This window comes from Bufo gargarizans, chromosome 1 (assembly GCF_014858855.1).
Source record: "Bufo gargarizans isolate SCDJY-AF-19 chromosome 1, ASM1485885v1, whole genome shotgun sequence".
NCBI classification, from domain to species: Eukaryota; Metazoa; Chordata; class Amphibia; order Anura; family Bufonidae; genus Bufo; species Bufo gargarizans.
The window spans coordinates 243338521-243366020 of record NC_058080.1 but is presented as its reverse complement, the minus strand read 5'-3'; the positions used below and the strand labels follow the sequence as shown (position 1 = coordinate 243366020).

At 42.4% G+C, this 27500-nt stretch overlaps 1 protein-coding gene across 1 annotated transcript in view; it reads left to right on the top strand.

Annotated features, from left to right (window-relative positions):
* DAPP1 (dual adaptor of phosphotyrosine and 3-phosphoinositides 1) overlaps positions 1 to 27500 on the top strand; it is a 140771-nt gene that overhangs the window by 70619 nt on the left and 42652 nt on the right. The window contains exons 2-3 of the mRNA XM_044302353.1: positions 4850 to 4972; positions 26303 to 26436. Coding sequence (XP_044158288.1) covers positions 4850 to 4972; positions 26303 to 26436 — 257 coding nt within the window. The remainder of the gene's footprint in view (positions 1 to 4849; positions 4973 to 26302; positions 26437 to 27500) is intronic.

Here is a 27500-nt window from a genome sequence, read left to right as displayed (position 1 = left end):
TCATCCCCCTGAGCAAGAGCTTTATTCAAGTTACATTCACTTAAATAGCAGACATGACATCACAAAAGGGGTGTTCCTTAAAGAGGACCTTTCACTCGTATACAAACTAAAAACTAACTCTATCTGTGGGCAGAGCGGTGCCCAGGGGTCCCCCTGCACTTACTAGTATGCCTGGGCGCCGCTCCGTTCGCCCGGTATAGGCTCCGGTGTCTCAGCTCCGTCTGTTGTACTGGACTGATTTTTTGTAGGAGGCGTGTCCCTTGCTGCAGCACTGGCCAATCGCAGCGCACAGCTCATAGCCAGTCTATGAGCTGTGTGCTGCGATTGGCCAGCACTGCAGCAAGGGGCACGCCTCCTACAAAAAATCAGTCCAATACAACAGACGAAGCTGAGACACCGGAGCCTATACCGGGTGAACGGAGCGGCGCCTAGGCATACTAGTAAGTGCAGGGGGACCCCTGGGCGCCGCTCTGCCCACAGATAGAGTTAGTTTTTAGTTTGTATACGAGTGAAAGGTCCTCTTTAAGAAAAAACTATTGGCTCTAAAAACAAAATGGGAGTAGTTTAACAATTTTATCTGAGTTTCATTGGCACATTCAAAAATGGCAACCTAACTCCGCCTCCCCCTCCCCCAGTGACCTGAAGACAAAGAAATGCACATGAGGCTCATACATCAGGTTTGCTGCAGAACATATACAGTACAGACCAAAAGTTTGGACACACCTTCTCTTTTCATGACTATGAAAATTGTAGATTCACACTGAAGGCATCAAAACTATGAATTAACACATGTGGAATTATATACATAACAAAAAAGTGTGAAACAACTGAAAATATGTCATATTCTAGGTTCTTCAAAGTAGCCACCTTTTGCTTTGATTACTGCTTTGCACACTCTTGGCATTCTCTTGATGAGTTCAAGAGGTAGTCACCTGAAATGGTTTTCACTTCACAGGTGTGCCCTGTCAGGTTTAATAAGTGGGATTTCTTGCCTTATAAATGGGGTTGGGACCATCAGTTGCATTGTGGAGAAGTCAGGTGGATACACAGCTGATAGTCCTACTGAATAGACTGTTAGAATTTGTATTATGGCAAGAAAAAAGCAGCTAAGTAAAGAAAAACGAGTGGCCATCATTACTTTAAGAAATGAAGGTCAGTCAGTCCGAAAAATTGGGAAAACTTTAAAAGTGTCCCCAAGTGCAGTCACAAAAACCATCAAGCACTACAAAGAAACTGGCTCACATGCGGACCGCCCCAGGAAAGGAAGACCAAGAGTCACCTCTGCTGCGGATGATAAGTTCATCCGAGTCACCAGCCTCAGAAGTCGCAGGTTAACAGCAGCTCAGATTAGAGACCAGGTCAATGCCACACAGAGTTCTAGCAGCAGACACATCTCTAGAACAACTGTTAAGAGGAGACTGTGTGAATCAGGCCTTCATGGTAGAATATCTGCTAGGAAACCACTGCTAAGGACAGGCAACAAGCAGAAGAGACTTGTTTGGGCTAAAGAACACAAGGAATGGACATTAGACCAGTGGAAATCTGTGCTTTGGTCTGATGAGTCCAAATTTGAGATCTTTGGTTCCAACCACCGTGTCTTTGTGCGACGCAGAAAAGATGAACGGATGGACTCTATATGACTGGTTCCCACCGTGAAGCTAGGAGGAGGAGGTGTGATGGTGTGGGGGTGCTTTGCTGGTGACACTGTTGGGGATTTATTCAAAATTGAAGGCATACTGAACCAGCATGGCTACCACAGCATCTTGCAGTGGCATGCTATTCCATCCGGTTTGCGTTTAGTTGGATCATCATTTATTTTTCAACAGGCCAATGACCCCAAACACACCTCCAGGCTGTGTAAGGGCTATTTGACCATGAATGAGAGTGATGGGGTGCTGCGCCAGATGACCTGGCCTCCACAGTCACCGGACCTGAACCCAATCGAGATGGTTTGGGGTGAGCTGGACCGCAGAGTGAAGGCAAAAGGGCCAACAAGTGCTAGGCATCTCTGGGAACTCCTTCAAGACTGTTGGAAGACCATTTCAGGTGACTACCTCTTGAAGCTCATCAAGTGAATGCCAAGAGTGTGCAAAGCAGTAATCAAAGCAAAAGGTGGCTACTTTGAAGAACCTAGAATATTACATATTTTCAGTTGTTTAACACTTTTTTTTATGTATATAATTCCACATGTGTTAATTCATAGTTTTGATGCCTTCAGTGTGAATCTTCAATTTTCATAGTCATGAAAATAAAGAAAACTCTTCGAATGAGAAGGTGTGTCCAAACTTTTGATCTGTACTGTATATATAGAACATATATATAGAGAAATAAAACCTCTCACAACAGTGACCTCCACAGGGGCCCTCCTCCTTAACATTGGCCTTTATAGCAATCTGCCCCTTAACACTGACCTCCATAGCGGACCATCCCCTTAACTGTGACCTCCACAGCAGTCTGCCTCTAGGGTGGCCAGAGGTCCAGTTTTAGGCCAGACAGTCCGGTTCTCAGACTCCCTGTCCTCCGTCTGGCATAGGGCCTGGATGGACACAGGGATGTCCTTTTGAACAGCTCACTCTCAGACAGCAGCACTGTGCTTTTTGAGTGTGAGCTGCAGGGAGAAAGTCACCCTCACTCCCACCCCTGCAGCTGACAGAAGTTGATTTTTAACTTAATTTTTTTCTATCCCTGTCGGCTAAGTGGGAGGGGGCGGGACCTAATCGGATGGGATATGGCTTAGCGGAACCTAGAAGTTGATTTTTAACTTCATTTTTTCAATCCCTGTCAGCTGAGGAGTGGGGGGGGGATCGTGGCCTAACCGGATCATGAGCGTGTTGTTTTGAACAGCTCACTCTTAGACAGCAGCACTGTTCTGTCTGAGTGTGAGCAGCAGGGAGAAAGTCACCATGCCTCCCACCTCTGCAGCTGACAGAAGTTGATTTTTTAACTTCATTTTTTTCAATCCCTATCGGCTCAGGAGTGGGAGGGGGCATGGCCTAACTGGATCGGGGGCATGTCCTTTTGAAGAGTTCACTCTAAGACAGAGCACTGTGCTGTCTGAGTGTGAGCTGCAGGGAGTAAGTCACCATCCCTCCCACCTCTGCAGCTGACAGAAATTGATTTTTAACTTCATTTTTCAATCCCTGTCAGCTGAGGAGTGGGAGGGACATGGCCTAAGCGGGTCGGGGGCATCGCTTATCTGGACCTAGAAGTTGATTTTTAACTTCATTTTTTCAATCCCTGTCAGCTGAGGAGTGGGAGGGGGCATGGCCTAACATGATCAGAGGCGTAGCTTAGTGGGACTTGGGGGCGGGGTATAAGTCTATCTTTTGAGGGTGGCCTGAATGTCCACCCTACCTGCCCCCTGAACTGTGACCTCCACAGCACTCTGCTTCCTTAGCAGTGTCATCCACAGCACCCTGCCCCTTTAAAGCTGACCTGCAGAAGTGAAGAAAAATGGCAAGGTTGTTATGGAAACCTGGTGTAAAACTGTGTCTATGTGGAGACGAAGGACCTGCGAGCTTCGAAGGACCTGCAAGCTGCTATTGACTGATAAGAGACATGTGACCGTGTGTATGGCAGTTAGAGACTTGCAGGCTTCTATTGGCTAATGCAGGTCATTTTTTGGGAACATCGCAGGAACGGTACGTCCTAGAGAGCTGAGATCCGGTCTAAAACCTTCCCGGACATCTGATGTACCTGTGTGCCAAATTTGTGAAGATCGGTCCAGTTGTTCGGTCGCGCACAGACAGATGTCCAAACAGACAGACAGACGTCCCGACAGAAACTAATTTTTATATATATAAGAGATAAGAGATATATATATATATAGATATATATATATATATATAATTATTATTAATAATAATAATTATATTATTATATATATAATTATATTACAGTATATTTTCAAGCCAGCCCCTGGATTTAAATACTATAGTAACTGCATGTAATTAAAATGTAGTATAGCCAGTGAGTTATTCAATAAACTGTATCTTTATAGAGCCCCCTGCTGCTTGCTCAATTCCTTATTTCTCTGTAAAATCACAGAGGTGGACACACATGCTGCAGATATACACCCCAGATTTCACCCTTCTCAATACAAGCCAATGCATTTACAAGCCAAATCCACACCAAAATTCGCAAATAAATCCACAGCGGAATTTCTGCAGCTGAAACTGGGCAAAACCTACTACTTGTGGCCATACCATCAATCTGACGCTGTCTTATCCTCCCGCCATCCCTTGTCATAACTTTCTATAAGGCAGCATGTAACATGATACCCCAGTGAGCTGATAATCTGTTTTGCTTCTCAAGATGGAATTTATCAGCGAACTGAAAGTGAAGGAGAAAAAGAAGCTTATAAGTGGAGAAAGAGGTATTTTTGTACTCTAATAAGATAATTACAAAGTTCTATTGATTTATATACAGTTTTTTTGTTCTTACATACAACAGGACAAACCCTGCAAATGTTTGGGTAAGCGTTCCACAATAAACTTCCATGTGCCTTCCTGACTACTTTATTTTTCTGTGTGTTAGGAAATAGAATTCTTTCCTATTTGACATATAATGTACAGAAAAACCTTATATGAACATTTTCTAACAATAGCATTTGCAATTCTATGTTTTTATTTACCTAAAACTTGATGATTTTGCAGTGTTTCACAACCTGTCGACATGATTTCCTTTAACGCAGCAGCCCTTACTTCCTCTTTTGTGCAATGTAACTCTATTTGGAGTCCTCACTTTGTCAGCTGTGTCTTGCCCTCAAGTAATGTACAGACAATAATACAGACAATATTAAATTGTATCGTTTAGTGTTTTAATGACCCGTGTCATTTTGTTTTACTAGGTGGTTCCATGAAAATCTCTCCCGCCATGCAGCTGAAGCTCTCTTGCTTACAAATGGACAGGATGGAAGTTATCTCCTGAGGAAGAGTGACTCAAAAGCAAATGTCTACTCATTGTCAGTGAGGTAGGTACAATAAGCTTGGATTTAGGCTGACAATAGGTCCAAGTGGCTTCAGCATGATTTTAGATGCTTTTTTCTGGCAACATTTTGCTTTACTTTTACTTGAGCATACAGTGTGGTAAAGAAGGACACTTTAAGTATAGGTATTCAATTCAAGTTGTAAAGCTATGAAGATGTTAATCTTTGCAAACTAGTGTACATACAGTAGATATCCAAAGTGCTGTATATAGAGATACAAAGTGGTGAACATACTGTAGATATCCAGATTGATATACTTGGATATATAAAGTGGTGCAAATTTAAAGGGAGTCTATTAGCAGTTTTGACCACACCAAACTGCTGACAGCAGTGGGTAAGAGTTGGAGATAAAAGTACAAACTGGCGTTTTGTATGGTTTTTATTATCAGTAGGGACAATATGATCTTTTTTTCTGTCAGAGCACTTCTCCTGACATGTCCTTTTTATTAAGTACCTGTTTTCCCCGTGCAATACCAGTCCTGGAGCCAATAGTCCAACTGAGTGTTACCAGTGGGGAGGGGAGGAGGTGTTTCTGCACAGTCAGCTTGAAACTATCCAATCAGTGCTACCAGTGGCAAAATATGCTGGGACAACACCCAGTTGGACTCTATCGCATACTGTAGAAGGAATGTTGGAGGGGTGGGGTTAGGTGAATACAAGTAGTTACTGAAACAGACAGTATTGGTGAAAGACCTGCTTTAAGTGCACTGGAGGCTGAGATTCAATAAAGTTCCCTTTGTATTGAACTGCTTTACAGCCCCTCCCCTCTGCTCTGAGCCATGGCTGTCGTAGTCTACTGGTTGGATGCTACGACTGTCACTCAAAGCAGAGGGGAGGGGCTAAGAAGCAGTTCAATGCAGAGAGTACTTCAGTGAAGGAGCAGAATCTGGCATGTTTTAACTACTCCTGATAAGAAAAGGTCCACAAAGGATATGTTTGTCCTGCTCTCCCTAGCCCCTACATAGTGCTGTCAGCAGGACACCCTGCTCAAAACTGCTGACATATTCTCTTTAAAGGAATATTCCTCAACTCTTCCAAAATACGTGTCAAAATTTGTACAGACAAAAATAATTACATATTTTCAGATAACCAAGCTAGATTTTGGGCAGTAAAATAAATCAATATGCTACTCAGAAGAAAAAGATGAATCAGAGTAACACCATAAAAAAGGGTTGACAAAAAATGTGTAGACTTAATAGACCTGTATGGATAGCTGTGTCATGTCTAATCTTTGATGTCGGTTCATATGTTAAAATTTCACACCTGAGGGCAAGCTTAATAGTAAATGCTTTGTTATAGAGTGCCAGTAAAACGTTACAGAATGATACAGGGCAGACATGTGCCTAAACAAGCCTGTGCCCTGTAACAAGTATTGTTCATTATAGATACCCATAGGAATTTTTTGCTAAAAAAGACACGAATGGCATGGCTATGGAGGCATTTTTTCCAATGCTACCTCATAAACAGGGCCCACCAAATGTAAAAATGAGGGTGCATTCACATGACCATACAGTATGTATTTTACAGTCCGGAAAACGTGGATCCAGAAAAATGCAGATGCCATCCGTGTTGCATCCGTCTTTTTTGTAGACCCATTGTAACGATACCTATTTTTGTCTGCAAAATGTACAAGAATAGGACATGTTCTATCTTTTTTGCGGGCTACAGAACGGACATACGGATGCGGAGAGTAGACGGTGTTCTGTCCGTATTTTATGCTGCCCCATTGAAATGAGTGGGTCTGCATCCGATCCACAAAAAATGCATATCGGATGCGGAGCAAAAATATGATCGTGTGAATGGGGAGTTAAAGGGACAGCTTTAAGTTCTCAGACTCGGGCTGATGAGCACTAATTATATATATAAAGAAATTACACACCTACTGGATTCTGGCCATTTGTGAAGGAGTTTGTTGCTGTTTTGCCTGAACTGACTCCTGAATGTGCCACTGAATTTCTGCTTGCCCTAATCTGTATCTGTTTGATTGTGCTGCATGAACTCTGCCAGCTATGATCTTGGATTTGTATGCAAATGCTTCCGTTTCTCAATTCAGGTACCCTGCTTTGAAAGCACCATTTACAAGCCATAAGTAGTTGCTACTGGAGGATACTCCAGGCTTGGGTACACCCCGTACTATTGACTGCCAAGAATCACTTACTGAATATAGCCAGCAGGTAAAGACTCATATTGGTTTGAGACATGCTTCAGAGACTTCTTTTGTAACTGTAGACTATGGAGATTAGGTACTGTCGAGAGCTGTCTGAGACAAAGGGAATTATCTGAGTTGAGTAATGCCCTTCAGAGCAGAGACCTTTTTGTCGTCCATATTTGTGTGTAAAAGAGAGAAGACCTGTATATAATTTGTTTCTTTTGCCTTTAGCTGGTGGCCTGAGGAAACCAAGTGTCCCTGCGATAAGTGTAGGGCAGACTATCAAACCTGATTACTGGACATAAGTGATGTCTTTGCAAGTGTTCCTTCTCTGTGCTTTGGTCATCTTAATATATTTGATGTCACATTATAGACAGATGCTCTGTATACATGTAGGAGGTTAGAGGAAATAGATGTTTAGTGGGAATTGGTAGATGGGTGTTTAATAGGGATTATCTGCATTCATGTGATGGGGAATAGAGATGGCTGTGGTGGTTCAATGTTGAGGCAATATAATGATGAGGAAGGACCTAGGACACATGGGTCCTTGCCTTAGCATGGATATAACGCTTCCTGACTGTTGGTTAGGGTGGGTTCACATCACGTTTCTGCCATCCGATTAAGGAATAAGTTATAAGAAAAAAGGATACAAAAGCATCACGTTTTTGTATCCTGCAGAGTCCGGTAAAAAATGTATAAGTTAACGCATATATATATATTTTTTTTTTACAATGGAACTCTATGGGGACGGATGCCACCGAATGGCATCAGTCTGAGGCATCCGTTAACGTTTATGTGTTTTGTGTACGCTAAATGGATGGCAAAACATGATGTGAACCCAGCCTTAGGGGGAGTGTACTGCTGTGGGGAGAACGTAAGGTGTGACCTATGAGGAGAGAAGGAAGGAGAACTGAGAATGAGTAAGTTTAATTGGAAGAAGTCAGTGTTGTGGCAGCAGTCAGATAAGAAGGCTATCAATGAGGGCCTAGATGCCGATAAGAGAGGGTCGACACAAGAGGTTCAGGGCCAGGTATCTATGACAGAGATAACTAACTGAGTGGAGAAGAGTTTAGAGGAAACCATCTACGGCCAATAAGAAATCTTGTCAATAAGTTTGGGAAATGCTGTTCCAGACAAAGTCCCTCTTAGGCCTCTTTCATATGAGCGTTATGGATTCTCTCAAGGTCTGTTCAGGAAAAAACTGATGGTTTTGTAAGCAACTTCAGTCAGTTTTGTCTGCGATTGCGTTCAGTGTTTCAGTTTTTTCTGCGCGGGTGCATTCAGCTTTCATGTGGTTTTCACGCGTGTGAAAAAAACCTGAAGGTTTACAAACAACATCTTCAAGCAACCATCAGTGAAAAACGCATTGCTCCTGGACTGCATCCAGGTTACATCCAGAGGCAATGTGTTTTTTACTGAAGCCCCTTTCACTTCTATGGGGCCAGGGTTGCTATGCTGTGATTGTCACACAACACAGGAATGATGCGTGAAAAACAGCGCTCAAGCACACAGACCTATTGAAATGAATGGGTCAGGATTCATTGCGCGTCCTATGCGTTCACTTCAGGCATTGCACCCATGCGGAAAACTTGCTCGTGTGAAAGGGGCTTTACTGTGGTGAGAAGAAAATATTAGATAAAGTATCAGTTCAAAACTCTATAAGTGTCCGTTGGGATTTTCTTGATGGAGTGATGCTTTAGGTTAAATCACACCTCCCACAAGACATCATGTGCCCTTCCTCTTAGGTCAACTTTACATACCGATTTTTTTTAAAGATGGCTCTAATAAAGGGTTACATTCATTGATTAGTTACATTCAGTTTTTTCTGGAGTGCTTTCTGGATTTCTTTTATATTGCCCTTTTTTATTTTCTTCTATGGTTTGGGTTAAATGTTTAGCACTCCTTTTTCTTCATTTATTTTATTTGCAGTGCCCTCTCTAATAATTTTTTTATATATACTTGCAAAAGTAAGTAAGTGAACCTTTTGGAATAACCGGAATTTTCCATTGATGCAAATAAAACTTGGTCTGATTGTTATCTAAGTCTTTTATTAAGCACATTGAGTAAATAGTCACAGTGCATGAAGAAAAAATGTATTTAATAACCTGTAGATCCCCCCCCCCCCCTTAGCAACAATCACCTCCAAATAGGATTTGCACAACACTACTGAAAAATTATGGAAAATTCCTCCTTTCAAAAGTTATCAATATTTCTGGGATGGCTTGTGTGCACAGCTCTCTCCAGGACATGGCACAGCATCTCAATAGGGTTCATGTGAGGACTGAATTGGCTGTTACAAAACTAAGTCCTTTTCTGATTCATCTATTATTGATGAATGAACCAAATGATCTGGTGAGCAATGAATGTAAAATCAATTGAAACATCTTTCAATTGTTCCCTCAATAATAGCAATTAGTTCACGCCCTGAGGCAGCAAAGCGGCCCCAAACCATAATGCTCCTCCCAGTTGGGATGAGGTTTTGGTGTTGGCTTGCATTGTTCTTTTTTCTCCAAAAAGCATTGTCTATTTGCACTATGAAGTTTCACTTTTGTGTCATAAATCCATAGAACATTTTCTCAGAAGCACTGTAGAACATCCAGGTGGTCTTAAACAGGACACCCAACACTAGGGAGAGTAGAAAAAGTCCTAAATGTTCTTCATTTGTAGGTAATTTGTCCATCCAAGGACTGATGTACACTCAGGTGTTAGCAATGCTTTTTGTAGCCTTTTCCAGCGTCATTTTTGTAGCCTTTTCCAGCGTCATTTTTTCCAGCATCCATAACACATATTCTGAGGTTTTTTAAAAGTTGAAAATCTCACAGAAAAGATAAAAAAAACTAAGATAAAAACATCCTGCACGATATGACAAATAAGTATGCGGATGTCCATGGCTACATTCATGAAAAAAAACAAAAAAAACCCACAGAAAACATAATAATGCACGGACACAATAGATGCAAACATTATATATGGACTAAGCCCTCACTCTAATGATAAAATCTGACTCTCAGACAATATTTTGATTAAAACACATCTGTGCCCGCCTACCCAGCACCAAGGTGGTCTCAGTCAGGCAGTTGCTACTCTAAAGGGCACCTATATTCAGGAGAGCAGACTCTGCACATACTGTATACTGTGCTGCTCCTAGTTACCTCTGTGTGCATCAAGCAACCGATAAGAGGAGCACGCACACCTATATGTACCACCTAATCAAGGCCATCTGTTTGATAGGAGGGGCAAAAGTGCACAAGAATGCTACTCCTTGGATAAAATAGAAGTGCATTCACACTGCAACTTCCTCAAGTGTATACAAACTAAGAAAAAAAAAATCACAGAAAAAAGATAAAAAACAAAGATAAAAACATCCTGCACGATTTGATAAATAAATATGTGATTGTCCATGGCTACATTTATTTTAAAAGTTGTTTGCATTGAGGTACAGTACAGACCAAAAGTTTGGACACACCTTCTCATTCAAAGAGTTTTCTTTATTTTCATGACTATGAAAATTGTAGATTCACACTGAAGGCATCAAAACCATGTGAAATTATATACATAACAAAAAAGTGTGAAACAACTGAAAATTTGTCATATTCTAGGTTCTTCAAAGTAGCCACCTTTTGCTTTGCACACACTTGGCATTCTCTTGATGAGCTTCAAGAGGTAGTCACCTGAAATGGTCTTCCAACAGTCTTGAAGGAGTTCCCAGAGATGCTTAGCACTTGTTGGCCCTTTTGCCTTCACTCTGCGGTCCAGCTCACCCCAAACCATCTCGATTGGGTTCAGGTCCGGTGACTGTGGAGGCCAGGTCATCTGGCGCAGCACCCCATCACTCTCCTTCATGGTCAAATAGCCCTTACACAGCCTGGAGGTGTGTTTGGGGTCATTGTCCTGTTGAAAAATAAATGATGGTCTAACTAAACGCAAACCGGATGAAATAGCATGCCGCTGCAAGATGCTGTGGTAGCCATGCTGGTTCAGTATGCCTTCAATTTTGAATAAATCCCCAACAGTGTCACCAGCAAAGCACCCCCACACCATCACACCTCCTCCTCTATGCTTCACGGTGGGAACCAGGCATGTAGAGTCCATCCGTTCACCTTTTCTGCGTCGCACAAAGACACGGTGGTTGGAATCAAAGATCTCAAATTTAGACTCATCAGACCAAAGCACAGATTTCCACTGGTCTAATGTCCATTCCTTGTGTTCTTTAGCCCAAACAAGTCTCTTCTGCTTGTTGCCTGTCCTTAGCAGTGGTTTCCTAGAAGATATTCTACCATGAAGGCCTGATTCACACAGTCTCCTCTTAACAGTTGTTCTAGAGATGTGTCTGCTGCTAGAACTCTGTGTGGCATTAACCTGGTCTCTAATCTGAGCTGCTGTTAACCTGAGATTTCTGAGGCTGGTGACTCGGATGAACTTATCCTCCGCAGCAGAGGTGACTCTTGGTCTTCCTTTCCTGGGGCGGTCCACATGTGAGCCAGTTTTTTTGTAGCGCTTGATGGTTATTGTGACTGCACTTGGGGACACTTTCAAAGTTTTCCAAATTTTTCGGACTGACTGACCTTCATTTCTTAAAGTAATGATGGCCACTCGTTTTTCTTTACTTAGCTGCTTTTTTCTTGCCATAATACAAATTCTAACAGTCTATTCAGCTGTGTATCTACCTGACTTCTCCACAATGCAACTGATGGTCCCAACCCCATTTATAAGGCAAGAATTCCCACTTATTAAACCTGACAGGGCACACCTGTGAAGTGAAAACCATTTCAGGTGACTACCTCTAGAAGCTCATCAAGAGAATGCCAAGAGTGTGCAAAGCAGTAATCAAAGCAAAAGGTGGCTACTTTGAAGAACCTAGAATATGACATATTTTCAGTTGTTTCACACTTTTTTGTTATGTATATAATTTCACATGTGTTAATTCATAGTTTTGATGCCCTCAGTGTGAATCTACAATTTTCATAGTCATGAAAATAAAGAAAATTCTTTGAATGAGAAGAAGGTGTGTCCAAACTTTTGGTCTGCACTGTATATTTCACATTAATAAATCTTTGATGGGAATAACAAATGTGTCAGTAACCAGGCTCTGTATGCCTTAAACTGGATTTCTTTACTTAGTGTAGGGGGATCGCCTCTTATTCAGGGTTCATTCTCACAATGATCTTCATAACCACTGGGTTTCAGGTCCAAACAGTGCAATTTATTTTACACTTTTCATACACAACATGGCATAAAACAAAAGCCTGCCCATCTGGGCTCTACCTAAACATAATAAACATCGTATCCCTAAGGCCTCTTTCACACGGGCGTCAGCTTTTTTGCCCGGATAAGAGGCGGGTGTGTTGCGGGAAAATGTGCGATTTTTCCGTGCGAGTGCAAAACATTGTCATGCGTTTTGCACTCGCGTGAGAAAAATTGCGCATGTTTGGTACCCAAACCCGAACTTCTTCACAGAAGTTCAGGCTTGGGATTGATGTTCTGAAGATTGTATTATTTTCCCTTATAACATGGTTATAAGGGAAAATAATAGCATTCTGAATACAGAATGCATAGTATAATAGTGCTGGAGGGGTTAAAAAAAAATAAAAAAGTTAACTCACCTTATCCTCTTGATCGCGTAGTTCCCAGTCTTTTCTTTACTATGGGCTAAATGACCTGTGGTGACGTCAGATCACATGCTCCAATCAGATAGTCCATCACCGTGGTGATGGAGCATGTGATCTGACGTCATCAAAGGTCCTTTACCTGTATTTAATGCTCACCACAGGTCCTGCTCAACAAAGGATACAGAAGGAGATGCCGGGCTTCGCGATCAAGTGGACTAAGGTGAGTTAAATAATTTTTTATTTTTTTTAACCCCTCCAGCGCTGTTTTACTATGCATTCTGTATTCAGAATGCTATTATTTTCCCTTATAACCATGTTATAAGGGAAAATAATAATGATCGGGTCTCCATTCCGATCGTTTCCTAGCAACCGTGCGTGAAAATCGCACCTCATCCGCACTTGCTTGCGGATGCTATGCGATTTTAACGCACCCCATTCACTTCTATGGGGCCTGCATCGCGTGAAAATTGCACAATATAGAGCATGCTGCGATTTTCACTCAACGCACAAGTGATGCGTGAAAATCACCGCTCATGTGCACAGCCACATAGAAATGAATGGGTCAGGATTCAGTGCGGGTGCAATACGTTCACCGCACGCATCGCACTCGCACGGAAAACTCGCCCGTGTGAAAGGGGCCTAACTCGGCTATAAGATAGTGTTCCCACATGGAACCAGGTGTGGCTTACCCCAGACATAGGCCCCTTTCACACGGGCGAGTTTTCCGTGCGGGTGCGATGCGTGCGGTGAACGTATTGCACCCGCACTGAATCCTGACCCATTCATTTCTATGGGGCTGTTCACATGAGCGGTGATTTTCACGCATCACTTGTGCGTTGAGTGAAAATCGCAGCATGCTCTATATTGTGCGATTTTCACGCGACGCAGGCCCCATAGAAGTGAATGGGGTTGCGTGAAAATCGCATAGCATCCGCAAGCAAGTGCGGATGCGGTGGGATTTTCACGCACTGTTGCTAGGAAATGATCGGGATGGAGACCCAATTATTATTATTTTCCCTTATAACATGGTTATAAGGGAAAATAATAGCATTCTGAATACAGAATGCATAGTAAAACAGCACTGGAGGGGTTAAAAAAAATAAAAAAAACATTTAACTCACCTTAGTCCACTTGATCGCGAAGCCCGGCATCTCCTTCTGTATCCTTTGTTGAGCAGGACCTGTGGTGAGCATTAAATACAAGTAAAGGACCTTTGATGACGTCAGATCACATGCTCCATCACCACGGTGATGGACCATGTGATTGGAGCATGTGATCTGACGTCACCACAGGTCATTTAGCCCACAGCTAGTAAAGAAGAGACTGGGAACTACGCGATCAAGAGGATAAGGTAAGTTAACTTTTTTACTTTTTTTAACCCCTCCAGCACTATTGTACTATGCATTCTGTATTCAGAATGCTATTATTTTCCCTTATAACCATGTTAAGCCCTCAGGCTGTAACAAGTGCAGTACCTTTGGAGGGGGTTGTGGTCTAGCAGTCCTCCTGACTCTGACCTTTCAATGCTTGATCCCGGGTATCGCTGAGTCCCCCAAAGTCCAGGCTATTGCATAGCCTCGTGGCCCCTCAGCCTTGCCTAGCTGAGACTACACTGACAGCGCCTCACCAGGCCTCTGTCTGCACACCCTCCAGAGTGAGACACACCCAGGATTCAGTAGCAGGATTAAATAGGATCCCTGGACATGAGCATGCCCTAAGTCCCGGACTGGAACCTGGGGAAACAACACCTCAAATGTTCACATTGCCACATTAGATACTAATGGCTTACCCTTAAGATTGGTCATTAATATCAGACTAGTAAAAGTCTGACACCCTACACCCACACCAATCAGCTGTTTTGGGCATTCACTAACTCTGAAAAATATTCAGTGGATGGAGCCTTCAGTACCACCAAAAGGCACCTTAGTTCCCTTTCACTTGTAGCTGCAGTACCCAGCATGGACACTACAAAACCTTATGCTCCTGGCTCCATCTATTGTATATTTTTTGAATAAGCTAATTGGTGGGGGTGCCGAGTGTCAGACCCCCCCCCCCAATCAGATATTGATGACCTATCCTGAGGGTAGACCATAAATATCTAAGTATCTGAGAACCCCTTTAATTTAATGGGCAAAACACCTGTGAAACCCACACTTCCAATCTCATCTCCTTAACCGCCTCCGGACCGCCTAATGCAGGATCGCGGTCTGGAGGCGGCCGCCTCAGGCAGGCTCCATTCAGACGTCCGTATGTGTTTTGCGGATCCGATCCATGGATCCGTGGATCCGCAAAACTCATACGGACCTCTGAATGGAGCCTTACAGGGGGTGATCAATGACAGGGGGGTGATCAGGGAGTCTATATGGGGTGATCACCCCCCTGTCATTGATCACCCCCCCTGTAAGGCTCCATTCAGACGTCCGTATGTGTTTTGCGGATCCGATCCATGGATCCGTGGATCCGCAAAACACATACGGACCTCTGAATGGAGCCTTACAGGGGGTGATCAATGACAGGGGGGTGATCAAGGAGTTTATATGGGGTGATCACCCCCCTGTAAGGCTCCATTCAGACCTCCGTATGTGTTTTGCGGATCCGTGGATCCGCAAAACACGGACACCGCGGATCCGCAAAACACATATGGACGTCTGAATGGAGCCTTACAGGGGGGTGATCAATGACAGGGTGGTGATCACCCCATATAGACTCCCTGATCACCCCCCCTGTAAGGCTCCATTTAGACATTTTTTTGGCACAAGTTAGCAGAATTTTTTTAGTTTTTTCTTACAAAGTCTCATATTCCACTAACTTGTGTCAAAAAATAAAATCTCACATGAACTCACCATACCCCTCATGGAATCCAAATGCATAAAATGTTTTAGACATTTATATTCCAGACTTCTTCTCACGCTTTAGGGCCCCTAAAATGCCAGGGCAGTATAAATACCCCACATGTGACCCCATTTTGGAAAGAAGACACCCCAAGGTATTTGCTGAGGGGCATATTGAGTCCATGAAAGATTTAACTTTTCGTCCCAAGTTAGCGGAAAGGGAGACTTTGTGAGAAAATACAAAAAAAAATCAATTTCCGCTAACTTGTGCCCAAAAAAAAAAATCTTCTATGAACTCGCCATGCCCCTCATTGAATACCTTGGGGTGTCTTCTTTCCAAAATGGGGTCACATGTGGGGTATTTATACTGCCCTGGCATTTTAGGGGCCCTAAAGCGTGAGAAGAAGTCTGGAATCCAAATGTCTAAAAATGCCCTCCTAAAAGGAATTTGGGCCAATTTGCGCATCTAGGCTGCAAAAAAGTGTCACACATGTGGTATCGCCGTGCTCAGGAAAAGTAGGGCAAAGTGTTTTGGGGTGTCTTTTTACATATACCCATGCTGGGTGAGATAAATATCTTGGTCAAATGCCAACTTTGTATAGAAATTTTGATTTCAAACTACTTCTCACGCATTAGGGCCCCTAAAATGCCAGGGCAGTATAACTACCCCACAAGTGACCCCATTTTGGAAAGAAGACACCCCAAGGAATTCCATGAGGGGCATGGAGAGTTCCTAGAATTTTATATTTTTTGTCACAAGTTAGCGGAAAATTATGATTTTTTTTTCTTACAAAGTCTCATATTCCACTAACTTGTGACAAAAAATTCTAGGAACTCGCCATGCCCCTCACGGAATACCTTGGGGTGTCTTATTTCCAAAATGGGGTCACTTGTGGGGTAGTTATACTGCCCTGGAATTTTAGGGGCCCTAATGCGTGAGAAGTAGTTTGAAATCAAAATGTGTAAAAAATGCCCTGTGAAATCCTAAAGGTGCTCTTTGGAATGTGGGCCGCTTTGCCCACCTAGGCTGCAAAAAAGTGTCACACATGTGGTATCGCCGTACTCAGGAGAAGTTGGGCAATGTGTTTTGGGTTGTCATTTTACATTTACCCATGCTGGGTGAGAGAAATATCTCGGCAAAAGACAACTTTTCCCATTTTGTTATGCAAAGTTGGCATTTGACCGAGATATTTATCTCACCCAGCATGGGTATATGTAAAAGGACACCCCAAAACACATTGCCCAACTTCTCCTGAGTACACGATACCACATGTGTGACACTTTTTTGCAGCCTAGGTGGGCAAATAGGCCCACATTCCAAAGAGCACCTTTAGGATTTCACAGGGCATTTTTTACACATTTTGATTTCAAACTACTTCTCACGCATTAGGGCCCCCAAAATTCCAGGGCAGTATAACTACCCCACAAGTGACCCCATTTTGATTTCAAACTACTTCTCACACATTAGGGCCCCTAAAATGCCAGGGCAGTATAACTACCCCACAAGTGACCCCATTTTGGAAAAAGACACCCCAAGGTATTTCTTGATGGGCATATTGAGTTCATGGAAGTTTTTATTTTTTGTCACAAGTTAGTGGAATATGAGACTTTGTAAGGAAAAAAATAAAAATAAAAATCATAATTTTCCGCTAACTTGTGACAAAAAATAAAAAGTTCTATGAACTCACTATGCCCATCAGCGAATACCTTAGGGTGTCTACTTTCCGAAATGGGGTCATTTGTGGGGGTTTTCTACTGTCTGGGCATTGTAGAACCTCAAGAAACATGACAGGTGCTCAGAAAGTCAGAGCTGCTTCTAAAAACGGAAATTCACATTTTTGTACCATAGTTTGTAAACGCTATAACTTTTACCCAAACCATTTTTTTTACCCAAACATTTTTTTTTATCAAAGACATGTAGAACAATAAATTTAGAGAAAAATTCATATATAGATGTCGTTTTTAAAAAAAAATTTACAACTGAAAGTGAAAAATTTCATTTTTTTGCAAAAATTTCTGTAAATTTCGATTAATAATAAAAAAAAGTAAAAACGTCAGCAGCAATAAAATACCACCAAATGAAAGCTCTATTAGTGATGAGAAAAGGAGGTAAAATTAATTTGGGTGGTAAGTTGCATGACCGAGCAATAAACGGTGAAAATGGTGTAGTGCAGAATTGTAAAAAGTGGTCTGGTCATTAAGGGTGTTTAAGCTAGGGGGGCTGAGGTGGTTAAAGGTGTTGTCCAAAATAATTTAAAAATCTTGAACAAGCCCCAAAATAAAAATAATAAAAAAAAAGTATTACTCATTTTGTCGTTTTCTCAATGGTCTACCACTGAGGATGGTGATTGGTTTCAGCAGTCACATACCTTATACAGTCCTATCTTTGCTGTTCTTTGTAAACTAACAGTGTCGGGACAACTAGATCAGTGCCACAGTGTACGTGCTGGAGAAAGGGGTGAGAATAATATGTTTTAGCCATTTTAGGGCTTGTCCACTTTAACAGAAATATCTTCTGCTAGTTAGGTGTTGGAGAAATGATTAACACAGAGCTTCTCCTACTTTATCTCGCTGCACTGTTGAAATGTAGAATTCCAGTAACTACTTTCATTCATGCTTATTTTTTTAGAAAAAAGGTATAAGGGCAAAATAAGAATTCATAAAAACATACATGTAGGCTATACAGGGGGCATAAGCACACAGTGTAGGCCACTTGTACTTCAGCCATTAGCTCTATTGGTTCTGGTTTTATATTGTTATAATGCATTTTATATGTTTATTGTAATATATCCTGTTCATGTGCACTGTTATTGCACTATATATGCACTGTGAAACGGGTTGACGCACAACCAGCTAACACTGAGAGACTTTGTGACTTTCTATCTATGCACTGAGAAGTTAGAAATTTTCAACAGTTACTTTAAGGGACTGTGCAAAGTTTTAGAGGGAACAAAACACAGACATGCTGACCTTTTGACTGTCTAGTTTAGCTCTGTTGTTTACATCTAAAAACTTGTTTAGGTCTGGAAAACTGCTTAGTTATTCCCATAGACTTGTATTGAAACACTTTCACACTTTCCCATGGGACAACGCTATTTTAGTATTTTGTAGCAGATACAGAAAAGCAATGTTTGGTTGTTGAAGTACGGATAAAGGAATTTGACGAAGGAATAATTATTTTCTTACAAATATAAATGGCCTAAAACTGACAGCAAAATTGACATCTTTGTCAGGGTGTAAACAATTTCCCAACCTGGTCAGTATTGTTTTCTCTTGACACTAATGAATTTATACATTACTCAGCATTGCTATTGATGTTGATGGTTGCTCATTTCTATTTCTGCATTGGTTTCTGACTCCCACTTGGGATGATGATTTGTATTTTTGGCAATGTATTTATACATGGCTTATGCTAAACCATGACCACCATCTTGATGTCCGATGTTATGTTCTTTAAAGTGTTTTGGGGCTGTAATGGCTGCAATTGTTACTATGAATTAATAAAGCCATTGTGATTATTTGTACAGTGGTGTTGGCATTATTTCCATTGTATGCTTTGAAGAGGTGTTTCTGCTATTTTTGGCATATAGTCATATTATTCTTTAGGGAACAGTATTGTTTGTAGATATTAATAGTCCCATAACATAATAAAATTATATTTAGCATAGCCAGTGAGCTATTCAATAAAATGTATCTGTATGGCGCCACCTGCTGTTTGTTCTTTTCCTTATTTTTTTGTCCGTCTCACTGAGCTGGTCGAACGTGCCCAGTTTAAATCTTCAAATGCCACCAGCCATATGTAGTGATAGTAGCTGTGGTCAGGGACAGAGCTACAGCAGAAAGGACACAGCCCCTGAACTGTCAGACTGAAGATAATCTAGCTGAGCAATTGGAGCAGTGAATGAGGAGATCTCTGGATGCATGTGAGGTACAGGGCTGGTTCTAGCTTTGTTATTGTCATGTACAATATGATGTCTGATTTTACTTTTTTACCCCCTTTAATTTGGGTTAAGAATCCTAATCGACTTTGTTGTCTTGCCAGTTGTAGAAAATGAAAATGTAAAACTCTAAATATAGAAAATGTACTCTTGTGCCTCACTAGCCAAGTACAAATGCAAATCTTTGGGTATTTACATACTCCCACATCAAGAAAGATGATGGTATGGTAATGGAAATTTTTAAGTTTCCATTTAACACCATAAAAAACAGACTTGCATCTTTCTATAGGCCACGGTAAGTATAGTTCTGTGCATTTTTTGGATACTGACTTTGGAAAAATATTTCTAAGCTGGTAATTTTTGTCCTGATTTGAAAAACTAACAATTCTGTAAAATATATAATCCTTGTATGAATGGATGCAGGGGAGAGTTAGTTATCTTGTCCTGCATCATGGAAAATATCATGTACATCGTTTTAAAGAAGCCCTTATCTTTTTGCCATAAACCTTATCCATTTGAGGCTATTCAGATGAGATGTAGTACATTTATGGCAGGCCATGGGGCCAAGCCTGTGAACACCACAAATGTTAGTATTAACTGTATGTCAGTATTATTTAGATTTTGCATGGTACTTTTATTAGATTACTGTAAGAATGGAACTGTTATGTGGTCATTGTATGTTGGTATTTATTATTGGTATTATTTGAGTACTGCATGTTGTAATTTACAGATGTAGCCAGCGTTACTTTAACAACCGATGCGCCTAGACGGTCACTTTCACATAAATTGTTGTATTACTATAATGTTTTTTTGTTGCGTTACCTTCTCTGACATATATTCAGCGCTCTTCCGTGTACGCTCTTATATCCATCAGTTCTTTTCGTCGGGGCATAGTATATATACCTTAACTTTGTTGGTGTCACGTACCTACAGTACAGACCAAAAGTTTGGACACACCTTCTCATTCAAAGAGTTTTCTTTATTTTCATGACTATGAAAATTGTAGATTCACACTGAAGGCATCAAAACTATGAATTAACACATGTGGAATTATATACATAACAAAAAAAGTGTGAAACAACTGAAAATATGTCATATTCTAGGTTCTTCAAAGTAGCCACCTTTTGCTTTGATTACTGCTTTGCACACTCTTGGCATTCTCTTGATGAGCTTCAAGAGGTAGTCACCTGAAATGGTCTTCCAACAGTCTTGAAGGAGTTCCCAGAGATGTTTAGCACTTGTTGGCACTTTTGCCTTCACTCTGCGGTCCAGCTCACCCCAAACCATCTCGATTGGGTTCAGGTCCGGTGACTGTGGAGGCCAGGTCATCTGGCGCAGCACCCCATCACTCTCCTTCATGGTCAAATAGCCCTTACACAGCCTGGAGGTGTGTTTGGGGTCATTGTCCTGTTGAAAAATAAATGATGGTCCAACTAAACACAAACCGGATGGAATAGCATGCCGCTGCAAGATGCTGTGGTAGCCATGCTGGTTCAGTATGCCTTCAATTTTGAATAAATCCCCAACAGTGTCACCAGCAAAGCACCCCCACACCATCACACCTCCTCCTCCATGCTTCACGTCGCAAAAAGACATGGTGGTTGGAACCAAAGATCTCAAATTTGGACTCATCAGACCAAAGCACAGATTTCCACTGGTCTAATGTCCATTCCTTGTGTTCTTTAGCCCAAACAAGTCTCTTCTGCTTGTTGCCTGTCCTTAGCAGTGATTTCCTAGCAGATATTCTACCATGAAGGTCTGATTCACACAGTCTCCTCTTAACAGTTGTTCTAGAGATGTGTCTGCTGCTAGAACTCTTTGTGGCATTGACCTGGTCTCTAATCTGAGCTGCTGTTAACCTGCGATTTCTGAGGCTGGTGACTCGGATGAACTTATCCTCCGCAGCAGAGGTGACTCTTGGTCTTCCTTTCCTGGGGCGGTCCGCATGTGAGCCACTTTCTTTGTAGCGCTTGATGGTTTTTGTGACTGCACTTAGGGGCACTTTCAAAGTTTTCACAATTTTTCGGACTGACTGACCTTCATTTCTTAAAGTAATGATGGCCACTCGTTTTTCTTTACTTAGCTGCTTTTTTCTTGCCATAATACAAATTCTAACAGTCTATTCAGCTGTGTCTCTACCTGACTTCTCCACAATGCAACTGATGGTCCCAACCCCATTTATAAGGCAAGAAATCCCACTTATTAAACCTGACAGGGCACACCTGTGAAGTGAAAACCATTTCAGGTAACTACCTCTTGAAGCTCATCAAGAGAATGCCAAGAGTGTGCAAAGCAGTAATCAAAGCAAAAGGTGGCTACTTCGAAGAACCTATAATATGACATATTTTCAGTTGTTTCACACTTTTTTGTTATGTATATAATTCCACATGTGTTAATTCATAGTTTTGATGCCTTCAGTGTGAATCTACAATTTTCATAGTCATGAAAATAAAGAAAACTCTGTGAAGGTTGTCCAAACTTTTGGTCTGTACTGTACCTGTCCATGCTCAGGCAGTGAGCCTGGCATCTCTGTTGCGGCATAGCCAGGGTCACTCGATTGCTGTGGCAACCAGCCCCACTGACAGTGTGGCTGGTCATCTTATCAGGGAGCAGGGATACCAGGCCAATCAGGCTCAGTGACAGTGTCACATGTTTCCCGTCAGTGGCAACAGATGTCTGTGATTGATCTTCTTAGCCTCATTAGCGTGTATTATACTTTTGTTTAGATTCTTAGTATTCTTACACGGAACAAAAATATAAATGCAACACTTTCGGTTTTGCTCCCATTTTGCATGAGCTAAACTCAAAGATCTGAAACATTTTCTACATACACAAAAGACCCATTTCTCTCAAATATTGTTCACAAATCTGTCTAAATCTGTGTTAGTGAGCACTTCTCCTTTGCCAAGATAATCCATCCCACCTCACAGGTGTGGCATATCAAGGTGCTGATTAGATAGCATGAATTTAGCACAGGTGTGCATTAGACTTTCGACAATAAAAGGCAACTCTGAAATGTGCACAGTTTTGCCTTACTGTATCTGGTGTGGCCAACTTTTGCCTCACGCAGTGCAACACATCTCCATCGCATAGAGTGGAATGTTGGTCCACTCCTCTTCAATAGCTGTGCGAAGTTGCAGAATATTGTCAGGAACTGGAACACGCTGTCGTATACGCCGATCCAGAGCATCACAAACATGCTCAATGGGTGACATGTCCGGTGAGTATGCTGGCCATGCAAGAACTGGGATGTTTTTAGCTTCCAGGAATTGTGTACAGATCCTTAAAATATGGGGGCCGTGCATTATCATGCTGCAACATGAGGTGATGGTTGTGGATGAATGGCACAACAATGCGCCTCAGGATCTCGTCACAGTATCTCTGTGCATTCAAAATGCCATCAATAAAATGCACCTGTGTTCATTGTCCATAACATACACCTGCCCATACTATAATCCCCACCGCCACCATGGGCCACTCAATCCTCAACGTTGACGTCGGCAAACCGCTCACCCACACAACACCACACACACTGTTTGCCATCTGCCCTGAACAGTGAAAACCGGGACTCATACGTGAGCAGAACGCCTCTCCAACGTGCCAGGCGCCATCGAATGTGAGCATTTGCCCACTAAAGTCGGTTACGACGACGAACTGCAGTCAGGTCCAGACCCCGATGAGGACAAGGAGCATGCAGATGAGCTTCCCTGAGACAGTTTCTGACAGTTTGTACAGAAATTCTTTGGTTATGCAAACTGATTGTTGCTGCAGCTGTCCGGGTGGTTAGTCTCAGACAATCATGGAGATGAACATGCTGGATGTGGAGGTCCTGGGCTGGTGTGATTACACGTGGTCTGCAGTTGTGAGGCTGGTTGGATGTACTGCCAAATTATCTGAAATGCCTTTGGAGACGGCTTATGGTAGAGCATTCATTGCATGGGCAACAGCTCGGGTAGACATTCCTGCAGTCAGCATGCCAATTGCACACTCCCTCAAGAGTTGCAACATCTGTGGCCTTGTGCTGTGTGATCAAACTGCACATTTCAGAGTGTTCTTTTATTGTGGGCAGTCTAAGGCACACCTGTGCAATATTCATGCTGTCTAATCAGCACCTTGATATGCCACACCTGTGAGGTGGGATGGTGTAACAGGGAGCCGGCGACACGCTTCCTTCCTTCCTGCCCCGCCGACTGCCCACCTCTGTGCAGGAGTGAGGACGTGGCGGCATCCTTGTCTCCATGGAGACCAGGGGGCGGGGAGTACTGGGCCACGCACGCCTCCTCAGCGCGGCCAGCGTCCTCCTAGCAAATGTGTGAACTGAGCGCCGATCGTGAGTAATCGGTGCTCAGATGGTTTGGGCTGGACTTGGGTCATGTGATGCTGGCCACATCATGTGACTCACTAGTTCCTGCTATTTAAACAGGCAGCCTGCAGGTCACAGGTTGCCTGAGATTGGTCTAGTTACCCCCACCAGCTTTCTTTATATATTGAGACCTTGCTTGTTTTGACCTCGGCTTTGTTTGTGACCTCGACCTCGCTATCTCCATTTGCATTTGACGTGAACTCTTGGATTCCGACCTCTGCTTTGTTTGTGACCTTGCTATTGTGTTTTTCCCTGTGTACTGCGTGACCTCCTGGTTTTTGACTTTTGCTTCCCTGACTCTGTTCACTGTGTTCCTTTTGCTTTTAGGCCCCTGCACGTATTTAAGCTGGTGACTGCCGCCAAGTGGTACGCCGTCACATAGGACAGGTCGTGCAAGTAGTTAGGGACAGAAAAGCCAAAAAAGGGGGTCAGTCAGCACATACCAAACTGCAGTAGCACATTGCTATGGCAGGGAACAACATTAAAAGACAAAAACATGCAATGCGACAATAAACTGCAATATAGAGTACAAAATTGCATAATAATAACAACAAGTGCTACACTATAAGTGCGAGATACTTGGCAAATCGTTTTGTACAAAAATATTTGAGCCCGTCTGCCGAGCGTCAAGGCGATCTCTGTTAGACGGGTTCCTACGCTAAATTCTACCTGTAAGGTGCCATGACGGCTACCATACACTTCAGGGAGTGTAGGTGCTACTGCGGTTTGGTATGTGCTGACTCACCCCCTTTTTTGGCTTTTCTTTGCAGTTTGTACTGGAGGTGTGGCTGCCTCCTCAGTCATGCACTCCTGACCACCCTGTCTGCCCTATAGGCTGATTTTAATTAGTGTTAGTACATAGTCAGGCCTGCTCCCCCTCACTCACTGAAGCCATGGCACCAGGAGTGAGATAGTTTGTGGACTCTCACTGCAATCCTTGGTAGCCATTTGGCGCCAGTGGTGTTGTGGAGTGGGCCTGCTGTGTAACCTGCACTCCCTGAAGTGTATGGTAGCCGTCATGGCACCTAACAGGTAGTATTCAATGCAGGTACGTGGAACCTACACTCCCTGAAGTGTATGGTAGCCGTCATGGCACCTAACAGGTAGAATTTAGCGTAGGAACCCGTCTAACAGAGATTGCCTTGACGCTCGGCAGACGGGCTCAAATAATTTTGTACAAAACGATTTGCCAAGTATCTCGCACTTATAGTGTAGCACTTGTTATTATTATGCAATTTTGTACTCTATATTGCAGTTTATTGTCGCATTGCATGTTTCTGTCTTTTAGTTAGGGACAGAGGTGCGGGTGGAGTCCAGGGCTGCACTCTTCCCTTCCTTCCGTGACAGATGGATTATCTCGGCAAAGGAGAAGTGCTCACTAACACAGATTTAGACAGATTTGTGAACAGTATTTGAGAGTAATGGGTCTTTTGTGTATGTAGAAAATGTTTCAGATCTTTGAGTTTAGCTCATGCAAAATGGGAGCAAAACCGAAAGTGTTGCGTTTATATTTTTGTTCAGTGTATTTTTGGATTGTCCCTGATCTGGCTCCTGACTGCCAATTATTCCACTGACACTTACCCCATCTGGTATTTGACTGAGTGTTTGTATCTTGTGTTGGTTCTGACATATACTGTATCTCTGGTTTGACCTGATTTTAACTTAACTTTCTGATTCAGTCCTGGTTTTGACCTCTATCTGATTATACATTTACCACACTAGTTTTAGGTCCCTGAACTTAGTCAAGTCAGGGAAAGTCGCCAAGTTGTGGGCTACCATTTAGGGCAGTTCGTGCAAGTAGTTAGGGACAGTGGTGCGGGTGGAGTACAGGGCTGCACACAGAATTCCACTGAGTAGCTTCCAACTTATAAAGGGAGGTGGAACCAGCCCACACCGGGCAACTATCACTACGGCAAATAATATAACAAAATTAAATAAAATGTGGCTGGCTCACAATGCACTTAGTCAAATGTTTATTCCAAACTCATATTATATCACTTGTAAAACAATTGATGCAATCTATACACAATAAAAATAAAGTCCTTATTGTTTTGTAGTGTCATATGGTTGAATTACCGTTTTTTTCTTATTTCTATTAGTTTTATATAATGTTAATAAAAATTACATTTTATATACCGTAGGTTTACCTATCTTTGTCCTCCAACTTCCACATTGATTTATATTGGTGGTATACACACACGTTTTGTAGTCATTTGAATAACGACTTCACTACAAGCAAATATCACTATTGCACCTGTTATTTTGTTCCTCATACAGAGACAAAATGACGAATAATAACTATGACAGCAATGAAGTTGATGCTACTGTGGTTGTGCGCACTCAAATCTACAGTACATGCATTTACATATGTGTGTTCTTCATTTGTGAAAGTGTATCCATGATCTTCTGTTTGCCTTTGTTTTAGGGCCAAGGACTCTGTTAAACACTTTCAAGTCCATCAGTGTGATGAATCAATCAAATTTGGATTCAATGAATTCTTATCTGTGAAAGATTTTATCCAACACTTTGCTAATCAGCCTTTGATTGGAAGTGAATCAGGTACGTTACAGTGCATGTAGGAATGTTTTTCTGTTGGCTCATTCATTGGTTCTTAGTCTGTCTTGATCTTCCACATGACAGTGTGAGTCTGTCTACATCTATTAAAAGGGTTGCTTCACTTCAGGAAATGTCATGTATCATGTAAAGAAAGTTAATACAAGGCACTTACTAATGTATTGAGATTGTCCATATTGCCTCCTTTGCTGGCTGGATTCATTTTTTTTATCACATTATACACGACTGGTTTCCAGGGGTTATGACCACCGCTGCAGCACAGACATGAGGTGGCTGGGACAGAAGCTGCTGCACATGCAGGCCTATTCACACTCCTGCGGTCCTGGCCACTAGACAGGCCATTGCTTTTTCCTATAGTGGACCACCACTGATGGATTACAGGGTGGTCATAACCCCTGGACACCAGCAGTGTGGGGCTTATTCCCCTAAGTATCACAGGCATATACCTTAGTGGAATCACAGTCAGGTGTGGAGAGGTCAAGGTAAGTATGCCCCTCCCCCCACCTTATCTCCGATTGGAGATCTACCAAAAGGAGTACTGTGCGAATGTGCCGGGGTATTGAAATATTAACCCCTGGATGACTAACATTCGAATCCCCCACAGTATACAAAAATAGCGTGGTAAACACAGTCTGGATCTGATCTGGCCAGTCCTGCACACCTTGTTAGAGCAATGTACACCCAGTGTAACCACACTAGGAACAACCAGAAAAGAATGGTTCACTCTGCATGACAAAAGAGTTGGCTCCCTAAGTGCGCTCTACTCGTTTCATCAGGATTACCCTGAATCATCAGGAGCTCATGGAGCGCTAATAGATAGATCGAAAATGTAAACATCCAGGCAAAAAGGATGACCACCCAACAACGCAAGTGTCAAAGTATCCTAACATTCGAATCTCCCAAGGTATACAAAAATAGGGTGGTAAACACAGTCTGGATCTGATCTGGCCAGTCCTGCACCCCCTGTTAGAGTAATGTCCACCCAGTGTAACCACACTAGGAACAACCATCTAAGAATGGTTAACTCTGCTTGACAAGAGTTGGCTCCC